The 16,484-nt window shown below is 41.6% G+C and overlaps 1 protein-coding gene across 5 annotated transcripts in view; it reads right to left on the minus strand.

Annotated features, from left to right (window-relative positions):
• Positions 1-16,484, minus strand: part of SOX5 (SRY-box transcription factor 5) — a 282,904-nt gene that overhangs the window by 59,030 nt on the left and 207,390 nt on the right. For all 5 annotated transcript variants that reach the window (XM_077468726.1, XM_077468727.1, XM_077468729.1 and 2 more), the window contains one exon: positions 15,009-15,094. In XM_077468726.1, the coding sequence (XP_077324852.1) occupies positions 15,009-15,094 (86 nt within the window). The remainder of the gene's footprint in view (positions 1-15,008; positions 15,095-16,484) is intronic.

The raw sequence follows: 16,484 nt of genomic DNA on the forward strand, positions 1-16,484 counted from the left end.
ACACACGGGCGGACTGTTCGCCCAACTTAGTTCCTCAGACAATCCGACAAACAGTCCGCTCAAAATTTGCATGAACGGACTTGACCACACACGATGAGCAGACAGTCTGCTGAAAGCGTGCGCGATGACGTGAACGGCACGTACGACGGGACGAGAAATTCGACGTCCAATACACTGCAATGCAACCTTCGCCGTGTAAATCCTTTCTGAGCATGCGCCAAACTTAGTCTGTCGAACGAGCCTACACACGAGCGGACTGTCCGCTGAAACCAAGTTTGGGCGGACAGTCTTACGGAAATTCCGAAAAACTTTGTTCGTCAGACTGTCCGCTGAAACAGTCCGCTGAAGCCCACACACGAGCGGACTGTCCGCTGAAACACTGTTCAGCGGACAAAGTTGGGTGAACAGTCTGCCCGTGTGTACGCGGCCTAAGTGTTCTTGAACTGCAGCATGGAAAAAAAATAAAATAAAATCAGGTCTCCTCCCCGATAGTACATAGAACTGAAATAAAATTTGAAGAATTTACAGTTGTTGTTCAGTAGGCCGACAGACTACAATGACAGGAACACTGCATTACAATCACTGTGCCGGCCTACTTAGCAGGAAGCAGTACCTGAAAAAGTAATAAAGAAATAAGGCTGCCCCCATGTATAGACAGCATTTCAAACAAGATTTATAAAACAAACACACATTAAGAGTATCTATATAAAGGTGGTCACATTCATACATGTATCTACAAAAGAAAAGGGACGACAGATTTCCTTTGAACGCAACGCATTTCTCTGGTTGGCTCATTCTGTAATTAAGCTTGTTATCTCCCCCACAATAATAAGAGTAATTATACCTAATTCTCTGTGTGCCCTGAACACGGCACAACATTTCAGATAACACAGACAAATAGAATGGTTACTGATCCCACTGTGCTGCATACAGGTCATGCCTCCATATTTATCGATACTGGCTGTTATTAAACACTTCATGAGGCCGACTGTTAGAACCAAGCTCTGTCTGTAAACATTACGGGCCTACCTGGCCCCTGCCACTTAACCTATATTGTGCTGTGTGGAAAAAACAGCAAACAGTGGAAAACGAATAGGGGTTAGTGGAGGAGTTTTGCAAAGTGAAGCAGTTTTTAAGGCGGAACATGTTGCAGTTTGGATGCACTGTTGCCTTTTATGAAAGGAGATGTTCACCCTTTGGAGCATGTTACACTAATACGTATATAGGGTGTAACATGCTCCAGCACCTGTTGTTGCACCCAGTGTGGCTGTGCTGGGTTCCACCCACATACAGTAGCTACATCAGTCATTTAAGACCCCTTTCACACTGGGGCACTTTTCAGCCGCTACAGGGCTAAAAATAGCGCTTGCAAAGCGCCCTGAAACAGCCTCTGCTGTGTCTCCAATGTGAAAGCCCTGAGGGATTTCACACTGGAGCAGTGCGCTAGCAGGATGGTAAAAAAGTCCTCCTAGAAGCATCTTTGGAGCAGTGTATACATCGCTCCTGCCCATGAAATCAATGGGGCAGTACGGCTATACCACCGTCAAAGCGCTGCTGCAGCAGCGCTTTATGGTGGTTTTAACCCTTTCTCCGCCGCTAGCAGAGGGGGTAAAACCACCTTGCTATCGGCCGAATACTGCCGGCGCCCCCGCGGCTTGGTGTGAAAGGTCTCTACAGGAATCTGTGGTGGCTTGTAGTTCTCAATGAACTGGGAGGCTGCTGATGAGCACTCTCGTAGTTCACTGACACTTCCTACAGCTTTCAAACAGAAAGCCTGTACAGAGGTAAGGGCACAAAGCTGTAGAAAGTGTCTATAGGAGCCTGACATTGCACCCAAGATCCACTGATCATGGGTGCAGTGCTCTGCAGGCTCCTGGGGAAAAAATATAAATAATTTTTTTTTTTTACCTGCAAAAACATAAACTTCTCAGGCTCTGGGAGCATATTACTGATACCCAATGCATTCCCTAATGCCAAGCCAAATGGCCAGATATGCATGATATACAGCCTCCACACACCTGATTTAAACCTCATTTGCGCTTTGCCATAGACCTCTATTATATCCTGCAGGTGTGGTGCACTTTCTGAAAGCACACCAAACCCCCTGAATGCAGGAAAGCTGCAGGTACACGGCACTGTACCCACAGTGTGAGTAAACTGCAGCACATCAGTGTGAAAGCAGCCCTATACTATTATGCCCAGTGTATTGCTTCACACTAACCTGAAGATCTCTTCTTTCCTGCTGCTGGCAACACTCTGGAGACCGCTAGCCAGGATAAGAGATGCAGTGCATCCCTTATCACATGGGACAGGAGCCAGAACTACAGAGGAAGCTTGCTCCCTACTACAGCTACAACTTTACAAGTAGTAGCTCTGCATTGCACTCTGATGCTCTGGAATAGCAGGTCAGCAAGCCCAGACCGCGATCTACCAGTCATCTATCTGCGATCTACTGGTAGCTCACCCTCTACAAGTTGCTGACTCCCTATATACAGTTTATGTCAAATACATTTGAACAATCCTAAAGACCTGGTACCCTAACCTACAGTCTGAGGGCCACATGCAGCCCTTTGGTATCTGCTGTGCGTCTCTTCTGGGGGAGAATTATCTTGCAGTTGTGATGTAATTTTGGCTGCAACTAACAATTATTTTCATAATCAATTAAATTGGGCAATTATTGTTTTGATTATTCAGATAATAAACCTTAAAAAAAGTGTGGTGTATAATTTAGTTAATATGTAAAGTATAAAAAAAAAGGCAATTTATTCTTAAATATCTTTATGCAGTGGTAAATATAAACAACCAACTATATGGTTAGGGAGCACAATCTCTAATCCACTCTGAGAATACTAGACAGAAGAGATGTACTGTATATACTATTAGAGGTTGACTGTAAATATATTATGCTGGCCATACAAAAACAATGTCTTCCTTCAAAACAAATAAAGAAAGTAATTTTAAGAACGTTTGTTTGATTTTCTAATCGTTAGTTGGGTCAAATCGACATTTGTTTTTGACCACAGTGATGGGAAGATTTGAGGGAGCAGAATAGAGAACTTCTTGGTTAAATTAATTTTTAGACATGTGTATGTGGTTTTTGTTCAGAGATTACATTCATTTTAAAACGCAAGTGAAATATTCAAATGACATTCTTTCATTCAGCGAATGTACAAAGATCATTCGTATGAATATTCTCGTCTGAAAACCAATACGTGTATGGCCAGTATAAGGCTTGGTTCACACCTATGCAGTTTGCTTTTGATCCATTTCTGCAGTGCTTTTTGCATTTTTGCACATGTGATTTTGTTGTGATTTGCATTTTGCATTTTTTTATGCTTTATTTTGGCCAATTTGTTGTTGAGCAGATAAAAATTGTAAATTGCTGCAAAAACGCACTACATTCTTTTCTGTAGCTTCTCCATTGAAGTCTAGTGAAAAAAAAAAAAAAGTCCTTGACCCTTTACAAAGACGCAGCGGCTGAAAAAAGCATAGTTGTGAACGTGTCCCATAAGAAACCATGTTAAATGAACTGTAGTGCGTTTCTGCAAAAAACACCAAAAAATGCATAGCTGCGAACCAGGTCCAAGACGTTTAGTAACAGCAGAATGTTTTTTTGTATCACCTATCATAATGGGGTTCAAAAAAAACTAAAATTAGCCCTTTATAGTACAGAAAGAGAAGACAATCACTACTATAAGGGGTTCAGTTATACCGTGAAAGTTATATATTTATTATATATATATATATATATGATATAATATATAATATTAAATATATATTTTAGTAGGATATATGGGTATTATAACTAGAAGTCAGACATGAAGCTATATGAAGGGTGGAAGGGAGATATAAATCTTTGTAGTAGTAGTAATAATACTAAAAGCTGAGACTTTTTTTTTCATGGATATAATCATTTTAAATATAATGCACAATAAACTTTGGTAAACTTTAGCTCAGAGATTGCTGCCACGCCGTGTTGCTAGGACACGGTGTGACCCCGTTCTGTGTTAACCATGTGATCGGCTGTGACCAATCACAGCCGGTCACATGTAAACATGGAGATGCCAGTAATCGGCTCTTCTCGCACTGACTGAGTGTGAGGAGAGGAGAGCCGATCAGCAGCATCTTCTCACAGGGGGACATCTAGAGATGTAATCAGGGCATTGATCATCAGTGCCCCGATTACAATAAAGAAAAAGTGTAAAATATAGTGCCCACCAATGCCAGCATAGAGTGCCCACCAGTGGCAGCATACAGTGCCCACCAGTGGCACAAATCAGTGCCCCTTAGCCATGCCAGTCAGAGCTGGCAATCAGTGCCACCTCTCAATGCTGCCCATCAATGCCCATTACTGCTGTCAATCAATGCCTGGTGTCGCCCAGTGCCCATCTGTACCGCCTATCCGTGCCCACCAGTGTTGCCTATCAGTGCCCGCCACTGCCGCCTATCAGTGGCCATAAGTGCAGCATATTAGTGCCTCCTCATCAGTGCCACCTCATCAACGCCCACCAGTTCAGCCTATCGGTGCCACCTCATCAGCGCACATCAGTGAAGGCAAAAAAAGACTTCATTATAAAATTTACTGACAGAAAAAAAAAAAAAAAAAAAAAAAAAAAAAAAAAGGAAAAAAAAAAATTTTTCCCCAAAGGTTTTGGTCCTTTTTTTTGTAAAAAATAAAAAACCCAGCAGTGATTAAATACCACCAAAAGAAAGCTCTATTTCTGTGAAGAAAATGATAAAACATTTGTTTGGGTACAGTGTAGCACTACCTCGCAATTGTCATTCAAATTGCGACAGCTCTGATAGCTGAAAAATGGCTTGGGCAGGAAGGGGGTTAGTGCCTGGTAGGCAAGTGGTTAAAGTTTTTTTTTTTTTTTTTTTAAACAAACATTTTATACTTACCTGCTCTGTGTAATGGTTTTGCACAGAGCAGCTCAGATCCTCTTCTTTTTGAGTCCCCCACCGACAACAATTTTCATAATCAATTAGTTGTTTCGGCCCTAGATTTAATAACAGTGATATCCAGAATTCCCATGAAAAAAGTCCCCAGTCTCTGGTTGTCTTCTGCAGCAGTTTCCAGACTCCAAAAACATGATTGCAGTGTAAAACATGTTTTTTTAATAAGACTCCCATTTGACCATCCACTCAAATATGTCTGCAATCTCTGATTGAGTCTTCTAATATATATATTCTATGACCATTTCCTCGTATACGTCTGCATTCTCTAGCCATCTCTTCCAATAGGTTTGTAGTCTCTGACCAGCTCTTGTAGTATGTCAGCAATCTCTGACTATGTCTCCAATATGTTTGCCATTTCTGATCATCTCATCTTATAAGTCTCCAGTATGACCATGTCCTCTAATAGGTCTGCAGTCTCAGATCATCTCTTGTACATATCGGTGGTCTCAGACTATGACCTCTAATATGTTTTCTATCTCTGACTATCCACTCTAACAGGTCTGTAGTTTTTAACCATCTCTTGCAGTATGTCAGCAGTCTCTGATTCTGTCCTCCAATAAGTTTGCTGTTTCAGACCATCTCTAATATCTGCAGTATGACCATCTTCAAATAGGTCTGCAATCTCAGACCGTCTCTTGCATGCATCTCTGGCCAGGTCCTGTAATATGTCTGCGGTCTCTGACCATCTCCTCCAAAAGGTCTGCAGTTTCTGACCATCTCTTGTAGTATATCAGCAGTGTCCAACTATGTCCCCTAATATGTCTGTAGTCTCTGACCATCTCTTGTAGTATATCAGCAGTGTCCGACTATGTCCCCAAATATGTCTGTAGTCTCTGACCATCTCTTGTAGTATATCAGCAGTGTCTTACTATGTCCTCTAATATGTCTGTAGTCTCTGACCATCTCTTGCAGTATATCAGCAGTGTCTTACTATGTCCCCAAATATGTCTGTAGTCTCTGACCATCTCTTGTAGTATATCAGCAGTGTCTTACTATGTCCTCTAATATGTCTGTAGTCTCTGATCATCTCCTCTGATGTCTGTTGTCTCTAACAATCTCCTAAAGCATTACATATACTATGTTATGTGCTGCCCTTTTATGCTTTCCAGGGATACAGCTGGGGCCCCCTATACCTCATTGCTTGGCAAGCACTGTTCTAAAGCACTGAACCACTTCTTTGCGCAATCTCTCTCTTCTCTGGCTAAGCAATAAAAAACACTTTAGTTATGCAATTTGTGGATTTTCAGCACACATCAGTCACATTATCATCATGCAATGGATTTCTATTTTTTACACAGATTCTTATAAAGTGGCATAGCTCTGTCAAAGACCAAGGCCTGTAACCTTATAATGCTATTAAGAAAACAATGCAGTTGTGGGGATGGTAGCACATCCACTCAGTGCACCTGACTCAGAGTGTAAAACAATATTTAAGTTATAAGTAGAATCTGAACTAGCGCTTTTGGGGGTCTCCAGCTTTGAGATCCTCCCTATGGGTCCATATCAACAGGATTTGGGATCATGGCATTATTTAGAATTCATTAACAGGTGTATTTGACCTGTAGTTGACCACCTCCTTACTTGCTTCAAGAAGAGTTTAATTTCCATACATGTGTATGTCAATGCACAATGACACTAATTAAAGCCCATCTACACAGATCCTACTAGATTTCCTTGCTATATCTCCACCCAGTTGGGGACTTTTTGAGATTCTTTCACTGCACAATGGTTCCATAGCTGACCATCCATACTATTGCTTTTATAATGTGTTGCAAAATATAAAAAACAGTTTGAAATGAAAAAACTGAAAGTTTGGCAATGCGCTCTCAATATAAATTGCTGACCACATGACATGCTGGGAAGAGTAGTGACAGGCGGACAGGCCCTATATGTCGAGTACAGACAGACCAGCTGTACACTGATTTGTAGATGGTATAATAAAAGATAAAAAAGCTGCCACAGGCAAAAAATGCGAACATAAATTGAGAGGGGGGGTTGCTGCTTTATACGATTTTCTTTGTCCAAATGTCAGACAGCTCCAGGGAGCCTCCTGGCTTGTGATCGCCATGTCAGTGATGCTGAACACAAACTACCTGCAGGCAAAGCCTTCGTAGGGCTCTGACTTTGTACCAGCCTGGGGGGAGGAGAGGAGGGGGGATCTGGTACACTGTCCAAGGCTGGTCGGCCTATATTCTGCAGAATTCTTCCCATTACGCGGTGTTGTGTGTTGTCTATTCTCTAGCAGACGCGCATAATTCACTCTCACAGCTGGCCCATATTAATCAAACCGGAAGCCACCGCCAGCCAACCTTACAGCCTCTAACGGCGGGCGGCCACAGAAAAATTGCACATCTGTACACTGGGAGTGAGGATATGGGGTGCTTTATATTAAATTTGAACATTTTGTAAGGGTCTGTAAACCCAAGCAGTAAAATCTTATATAAGCTTTACCAAGGGTCAAGAAGTCATTTTCACTTTTATTAAATCTGCAGCTTTCATTATAATAATCCCTGATGATCCTGCCATTTATGTTCTTTGTTCATTCACTTCCTGTTACAGGGTGACCGCGTTTTCTACTGGCCTGTTAATTCTGCTCCTGCGTTGTCTTCCTGCCAAACAGGCCTTTGATAGAGACTACAAGTGCCCATTTCAACCCACATTACTCAGGCATGGTCCACTGTTGCCTCTGAGGAAACCTGCCCTGTGTAATGCCATGCACCCATCACTGGAGTGCATGTAGACATGAAGCAACTGCAGCAGAAAGGTGCAGATCAGCAGCACTGAGATATAAGAAAGGGTGAAAATAGGTAAAAAAAAAAAAAAGATTTTATAAAAAAAAGAAAAAAAAGAAAACTTGATTGTCCACAACACAAACAACATGAAACTGAAAGGAATGGAATGCCATGATTATTATTAGTAGTATTATTTCTCCAGTTTAATAAACTCTGCTCTATTCTGTGCACAAATTATCCTCCAACAAAAAAGAAATAAAAGGGAAACTTTACTTTAAGCATGCACTTGTATGTGTAAAATGCACATACGATGCAGTATGCTTCTTTTCACACCATCCATCAGAGAGAAATACGGCACAGACCAAAGTGAACAGATCTGTACTGCACTTGATTGTCAGCTATACCAACTGACTTTGCTGATTTGCTGCGATAGGTTACTGCACTTTCCACAATGCATTGTGCTTAATCTGTTTTGAATATTTGTATGAAAATTGTCAGTACATTCTATGGCTTGATGGAGGTCATTTAAAAGTAGTTTAAACTTTTGTTAGCTTTTTACAAATGATTTTGGAACGCATGAACTATATCAGATGAAAAAACACATAAACTGTTAGAAATTCATTCATTCTAGAAAAATCCATCCTACTCCCACTACATCCTACCTATGAATTTTCTCAGCACTGCTAACAATTAGTAGTTTTAACAAACGTTATTAAAACAGAAAATTTTGAATTAAAACTAGCGTATACCCAGCTTAGGTCTAATCTAACATTGTTCTAATCAAAATGTTTAATTTTGCCCTGTATATAGACTGTTCCAGCTTCCTTCAAAAATGTATAATCCATTTCCTGGAATGCAAAAAAAATAAAAAAATAAAAAATCAGGCCACGTCTGGTTCATTTAGGTGTCCCAATGGATCCAGGACACAATTATCGACAATGTTACCTGTGCATGGACATTATTGAGCCCTACCCCACCCACCCATCCAGCTGGTCACCCTCACCCTGCACCTTCTCTTGTCTGTAACTGGCAGTGTCCAGGGAAAAAAGGAACACAGTATTACTTTGGTCGGAGAAGACGGAAAGGTATGCTGTCCGTGGCTTTTCCACAGGAGATTCGGATGAATTCTCATTGTCGGATTGCTGTAGAGGAGATGAATTGTACCGTGTGAGAGTCATTCAGCAGCTGCTGTTCGCTTTTCACCCAGGCTCTCTGAACCACCGCTGTATGCGCTCCTCGCGTTTGTATTAGTGCCAATTAATCAGCGCTATTGTTGGGATTTGATTAGCAAACTATTGGCAAGGAAACGGGAACAATCGCTTTGTGAGTTTCATACCCTGGTACATCAAGAGCTTTGTAAAAGTCAGGGTGCCCCCTACCCCCACCCGCTACACAACTTAAAGGAGGCTTCTACTTTACCCATTAAAATTCTTGTTACTACACAATTATGCTACACCTTGCATACCGGTTTTCACAGTAAATGTCTTGCCTGCAGCCACACAATTCCTCCAACACAGACAGTGTCTCCTGCCAAGCCATTGTATTCTCTCGGCGGGTGGCGGGAGAAGCCATCCCCACCAGGAGAAGTCAGTTATTGCTTGGAATTATTCCAGCCGCTAGCGATAATTGCATGCAAAATACAGCAGGCTGGTTGCACCTCAGTTGATCGATTGATACCATACATGGCTTGAAACTCAGCTGGTTACTGCTGAACCAGCCAGGATTCAAACTGTCTTTGGTCAGCCTTACTGGGTAAGGATGCCTACACATAATGGTACTTACAAATTGTTTTGTGACAGTGCCATCCAAAAGTCCTGTTTTAGCTATAAACGGGAGGTATACCCAGCAAGATCTCCCAAAAATAGTTTCAGTCTCCATTCACCCAGGAATTATTCAGAAGTTAATCGGTGAGGTGAGGTTACCTTTTAATTATTTTCCTTTTATTTAGGGCCCTGGTGCCCAATATATGGCCCTTTGGTATATGATGTGTGGCCCTTGGACCTCAGTAGTCTGTAGTTGAAACAGTGATTAGGTTAATAGCATTGGTCTAGTCTCATGTAACATGTTCCAAATTATTATTATTACATATCCTCAGCCAAAAATGTAGCATGTGCCTAGTGCAGTTTCTGACAGTTCTCTCAAGCATTACATATATTGAACATTACGTTCGGCCTATTTGGTGATGTCACCCTTTAGCTCATAAGTTGAAAACCAGTGATTTAGGGTCTAAACGGGATGCCATTTTTGGTGTACATAGGGATCTGATGTCTAAATGTATGCAGAAAACTAAAGCTATGTGGAATGACTAGAAATCTCCTGCCGGAAGTTTATTCTGTCTGTCCTTTGGATATGGTCACTGGGACAATGAACTCGGAGCGACAGATGACCCCCTGACAAGTGATGGAAGCCAGAAGCAACAATATCGGCTCTGGGACATATAAGAGAATGCAACAGCCATCTTAAAGTGAACTGGTCATTAGTACATGCAGTACAAACAGGCAGTAGGGAGAGGTAGAAGAGCAACATGCCACTGTGTTTTTAAATTTTCTCTTGTGTGTGCCCAGAAAGGCCTCAGTTCCCAGAAAAGGGCAGCATACAAATATAGATTTCTAAGCTGGGGCCTTCCCTTGATCCCATAAAATAACGTGGGCACTGTAGCAACATTGTAAGAGGTGGGTACACTGCATGATTGGATTTGGGCATGGGTCAAAGTGCTGATTTAGAGGAGTTGTGAGATTGGCACACATTGCCCAGAGTTCTGAGCCTCTTCCATTGGCAGAGGACTGCTAAAACGACCCTTCTAGGCATAGGCTAAGTATAGGGCATGGGTCATCTCTGGAGAGGACAGGGGAGTATGCACATAGCTCTGATATATATTCATCTGTGGTAGGACATTGGTGTTCAGATAATATTTTTAAACATTTCTAGACTACTGTATCCCTTGCAGAATAGGAAAATTGGTCTCTGTAGATACCATTAACAATAATAAACAGCCAGAATGGAAAACATATCACATCTATGGCTGGGTTCATGCAATCACAAGAGGGAGGGCTATAGGAAGATCTAGCTACAGGTGACCACACACATACTAGAACAAATGTATATTGTTTTAGACTCATAATATGTTATATGTAAAAAGTCTAATGAAAGCATCAGATCAAAGGTCTAAGCCCCCGTACACACGGTCAGAAATTCCGACCACAAAATTAGTTGGATTTTTTCCGTCGGATTTTGTCCGAAAATCTGTTTGGAACGTGATGACGATCGTTCGTTTCGACGGGACTACGCTCAGGCTAGTAGCCAATAGCTTTGTTCTTGTACTTTGATCTGTACATGCGTGGCACTTTGATTGGAATTCTCTGCAATCGATCGCAAAAAGTCCAATCGGATATTGTCGGAAAATTTGAGATCCTGCTCTCAAATTTTTTCCGTCGGAATTTCGGACTGTGTGTACGGGGCATACGTTTCATAACAGGAAAACACAAAACTTCAAATTTTGGGGGCTTAAAGATCTTTCCCTTCTTTAAGGCTTGTGACTGCTCTTATCCACAAGACTGGCAACGTATACCAGGCATGTGCATTCTTACTTCTCGGTGTGCCTTGAGTATTTTTTGCAGATCTATGCAGTAATCTGGTGTGAAAATTGAACCTCTCTGTAGGAGCTTCCTGTAATAAAGACAGGTCACACTGCACAAGGAGAGCAGCAGTGACTGGTCTGGTCTCCGCCTCCTCCTATAGTTTTCTGCAGGCAGCCTGTAGTGGGTGGAGCTGCAGGGCCCTGCCTACAGTTCTCCTCTCTGAAAAGTCTATGTACAACACAGTGATGTACAAAGCGAATTTATATCCTTTGTGGCTATTGAGGAATCTTTTTAAAAGAAAAGACTGTGTCGAGGGTTCAGCTTTAAGGACGTGTGTGATTTGCGATGCACAATGGCGTACTCAGTATGTTTAGACAGAAAAGATGTAGAGAACGGACAGCTTTGACCCCAGCAGAGAGAGAGCGGGAGATAAGAGTCCATTGTCCTCTGTATCCGGACTCTGCACACAGGCAAAGTCAATGATTAAATTGCATTGTTCATGCTTTCCTCCCACTGCATTAATAAGTGTCATATTTACTGCTTTTCTTAACTCCTTCACTCCAGGCCACCTCACACTCTATGTTATTGAAGTGAAATCTCACAATGTGACAAGTGAAGTGACAACAACCAGCCAGTTGTAAGTCTTCCACAATGTGCTAGAACACCTGAGAATAATTCTGTAACTTTTAAGGACAAGGATATAGGAAGCTTAGCTTTAGACCCCTTTCACACTGGGGCCGCGGTCATGTTATTGCTAAAGCACTGCTAATTTTAGCGGGCGATTTAGCGCTGTTTAAGCTGAGCTTTTTGGGCACTATTAACCCCAAGGAAGGGGTTAAAAACGCCTGTTTTGCAGCACTTCCAAAATGCTTTCAGGCACTTTAGAAACGCTGCCTATTGATTTCAATGGGCAGGGCATTTTGGGAGCAGTGTATACAACACTCCCAAAGTGCCCCAAAGATGCTGCTTGAAGGACTTTTCCTAACCACCCGCAAGCACATCACCCCAGGGTGAAAAGACACACTGTAATGAACGGGAGGCAGTTTTAATCTATTTGGAGGCTATTTCTAGCGCTAAAATGCCTGAAAACCGCCTCAGTGTGAAAGGGGTCTAAGGTAATGATTTGAGAGGAAATACTCAAGCTTTTATAGTGTCAGCGTGCAAAAATGTTCCTTAACCATTACTCCTCCAACGTAATCTGAAATATGTGATTACTTTAAGCTTTGTACACACAGATGTTTTTTTTTTCTCAAAATATCATCTAAAGATGGCCATACATGGATTGAAATTCAGCTACCTCAGTGGGGATTGACTAAATTTCATCCCCTCTATGGCAGGCTGGTTGTACAAAAGTCGATCTACTGACTTCAGTAGAAGCAGCTTGTTGGATTCTCCCTAATCAATCAGCACCACATGCTATAACCACAGCACTGATCAGTGTATTCTGATGGTGGAGAAGACTTCCTGCTGTCAGAATACAATAACTCAGTGGGGAGGATTCCCCCATCCACACTCAGTGTGGATGGGGAAATCAAGTCTTTTTTTCATTCAACCCACAGACTTATCTATGGGCTGCCTAACAAGTGCCAGACAAAAATCATTTTCCAGTTAACCTTTCCTAAGAGTTTGCAGAAATTCTAAAAGATGCCCAGAAATATTTACTTGGGAAAGTGGAATGTTAGCACTGGAAATCTGGGGCTGTCCTTTTGGTATTGCTATCCAATAGTGTTTGTACAGAGAATTTGGCCTCTACATGTGATTTCACATTGGCCATATTTAAATTATCAATAGTAACAATCAATATATTTTATATTATGATTATTACTCATAGTAGTGTACTAATCTTTATTATTACTTAGCGATGTGCTAATCCTTTTAATCATGTTACATTTTACTATATCGCTGTTATTTTATGCATGGGTTGTTACCCAAGTATTGATTATTATATTTACCAATAGTAGTTCTTTTATATACCAATTGTTATTGTATGTAGGTCCAACGTAAAAACACAAATTTTATTGATTTAGATCTTCTTTGCTCTGATGAAGTGGGTGAGTTTAGGCCCCCAGAAATAAGTTGGCTTTCTTCTTTGGTCCTCTGCCTGACCTTACATTGGAAAAAAATTGATTCTTTAGTCCAAAATCCATTGTTTTGCAGAAATGGTGCCCAGGGGTTATGGCAAGCAATCTACTATGCCTACTCTTCTGAGGGAGGGTAATGGGTAGTAGATGTGGTACATCTCTTGCGTTTTTCTATTATGCGAAAAAGTGTGCACGTACCATGAACAATTTTTTTCAAAATGATGCACTTTAAGTATAAGGGCCACTAGTTATGCAGCATAAACAATGTTTTTGTTGGTAAGATTTCAGGGGGTGACACTACAATCGCCAAATTGCTTCACACGTGCCCCTTTCTTTTGTGGCTCACTGGAAGGCTGCGAACACTAGGGCCACATTCACACTTGCGAAACGGGCTCAACACCGATTACATGCGAGAACCCTAGTAGGGGATCCTGATGATTAGCTGCGGAGGGGACAGTCCCATTGAAAGTAATGGGAGTCTCCCGGTTAATCGTGGTCATTTGCAGGAGATTTCTGCATGAGCTGCAGCCTTCCTTTGCTTTCAATGGGACTGACTTCTGCAGCTAATCGCCGTGAACACCCACTGCGGCTCTCACATTTAATCGCTGCCTTTGTACTAGACCTGCACTGAAGACTGATAACTGAGGTTCTTCTTAAGCTGGCTTTAACAACATCCATTTCATTTTTTGATTGTTAGTGGGGTCAAATTGACGCTCGATTTTTTAACTGCAGTGTAGAGAAAATATGAAGGCGCAGGAAAAAAATTTCTCGAACAAACGACTTTTTAGGAGTACGTCTTTTTTTTTTTTGTTTGGTTTTGTCCATTCATTCCAAAATCAAATGTTAAAAGCAAATAAAATATTGAAGTACTTTCGAATTACATTTGTCAAGTCAGTGAATGTATTGAGAATTTTTGAACAAATCTACTAGAGTATGGCCAGCTTTAGTCGGTTCCCTGATAATAAAGCTTCAAAGGCTTTGCCCTAAATAATAGGATTCCCATTTTCTGACCCTGAATGAAACTTTCTCACTTACCTTTATTCCCTGCTACCCCTTCCAAAACATGTGCTTGAAGCGAGACAGTTAGGGCTGTTCATAAGCAACTCAGATCACCGAATTGTTTTAACTGAATCACAGTTCATTGATAAAGCAGGGTACACACATTGAGGTTTTTTTTTTTCGTTCAACCAGTGAGTTGAATGAAAAAAAAAAAACCTGAAAACCCCACAGATCCCCATAAGGTATGTGTACGCAGGAATCTCTCCTGCTGTGTATCTGTATTCTAACAGCAGGGCTCCCTCTGTCAGAATACATGGATCAGCACTGCAGCCATTGGCTGGAATGCTGGTTTTCCAGCAAGACCATACGACAGAAGCTGTGTATGCCGTGCCTAAGTAGAATAAGCACAGTCACTAACCAGCACTACTAATCAGGTGTTTGTATTGTTTAAATCTATTTGTTTTATGTACAGAAATAACTACAACAAAGCATAAAACATACCAAATAAGATTTTTTAACATTGGGTTGTATTCACAGTCTTCTAAACATTGACAAAAACTTTAAGACAATAGGGCTGCTCTCTTTTAAGTAGGGGAGATGTTGACATTGTTCTGTGCAGTCCGCCTACCCCCTCCGTGCCCATTGTTTGGTGTCCTTACCTGTAGTTGGAGAGGCCCCAGGCCTGGCGTTGCCGCGGCAGCAGCTGCCATGGTAGTGGGAATCAGCTGAACGGGGTAGGGGTCACCTAAGTGAGAGAATAAGAGAGGCGTCATCACCTTTTATCTCCTCTCCACCTGCAAATTAAACTCCAGCATTCTCTGCTCGCAAAGCCGCCTTTTGTGTGCTGCGCACAGGCCTAATGAAAAGGCCCATTGTGCTGCTTTTTACCAACGCCACGCACAATGGCAGCCAGGAGCGGCTGGTGGATAAAAGGCGCTAGGCAATTAAGGCGGAAACCTCATCCTTCACCGGTTTTCACTAATTTTTTTATTTTTTACTTTTTATTTTTACTTTGTGTTCTCAAAAAACAGGAGCTGTGCAGATTACAGCAAACATCACTAGATCTGCTAGTAGGAGTAGATCAGTTTGATCTAAGAATGATCCATTCTCTCTGCAAGGTTGGTCTTGCCATGTGAATACATTGATTATTGGAATTATTCCACTATTAGTACTGATCATTGTATTATGGAGATTATTGGCATAAACAGTTACCAGGAAATTAGACACAGAGATGTACTTTTTCTATCAATATTCTTACTTGTATATTCACCAATTTCAACTTAATACAACAATGTCAACATTCAGGCTTACAGTGGACCTGTTAACAGGTATATATATACCAATCAGCCATAACACATTATGACCACCCACCTAATTTTGAGTAGGTCCCTCTTCTGCAACCAAAACAGCCCTGACTCTTCCAGCCATGGACTCTGCTAGACCTCTGAAGGTATGCCGTGATATTTGGCACCAAGTAGTAGATCCTTAAGTCTCCGCCAGCTTGCCTTCTTCCCATAGTATCCTGGTGCCATCTCTTCCCCAAGCAAGCGACACACACGCACCCAGCCATCCACATAATGTAAAAAAAAAATGTGATTCACCAGACAAACGTCTTCCATTGCTCCATGGCTCAGTTCTAAAGCTCAAAAGCCCACTGTAAGTGCTTCTGGCTGTAGATATGGGTCAGCATGGGCACCCTGACCAGTCTGCGGCTACAGAGCCCTATAGGTTTCAAACTGAAATTCACCTAAGGTGTATTTTGACAGCTATCACAACCAACATTACATTTTTCAGTAATTTGAGTATGTGCTGCAGCTTTGGAGATGCTCTAACAATTACAATTTGGCCCTTGGCAAAGTCTCTCAAATCCTTACACTTTCCCATTTTTTCTGCTTTCAACATAACTTCAGGGACAACATGTTCACTTGCTGCCTAATATATCCCACGCACTTTCAGATGCCACTGTCATTCGTGATTACCTGATAGTGGTCATAATGTTACAGCTGATTGGTGTATATTTTAACATGAAGTAAAGCATGCTAAGCAATGTGTCAGTGTGACACTTCCAGGTATTTATTACCTCACAGAGATCACAGTACTTCCACTGACAATGCCTTCACTGAACTCTGCTCTCT

This window comes from Lithobates pipiens, unplaced genomic scaffold (assembly GCF_037356315.1).
Source record: "Lithobates pipiens isolate NorthernLeopardFrog02 unplaced genomic scaffold, aLitPip1_a1.2 Scaffold_8, whole genome shotgun sequence".
Classification (NCBI taxonomy): domain Eukaryota; kingdom Metazoa; phylum Chordata; class Amphibia; order Anura; family Ranidae; genus Lithobates; species Lithobates pipiens.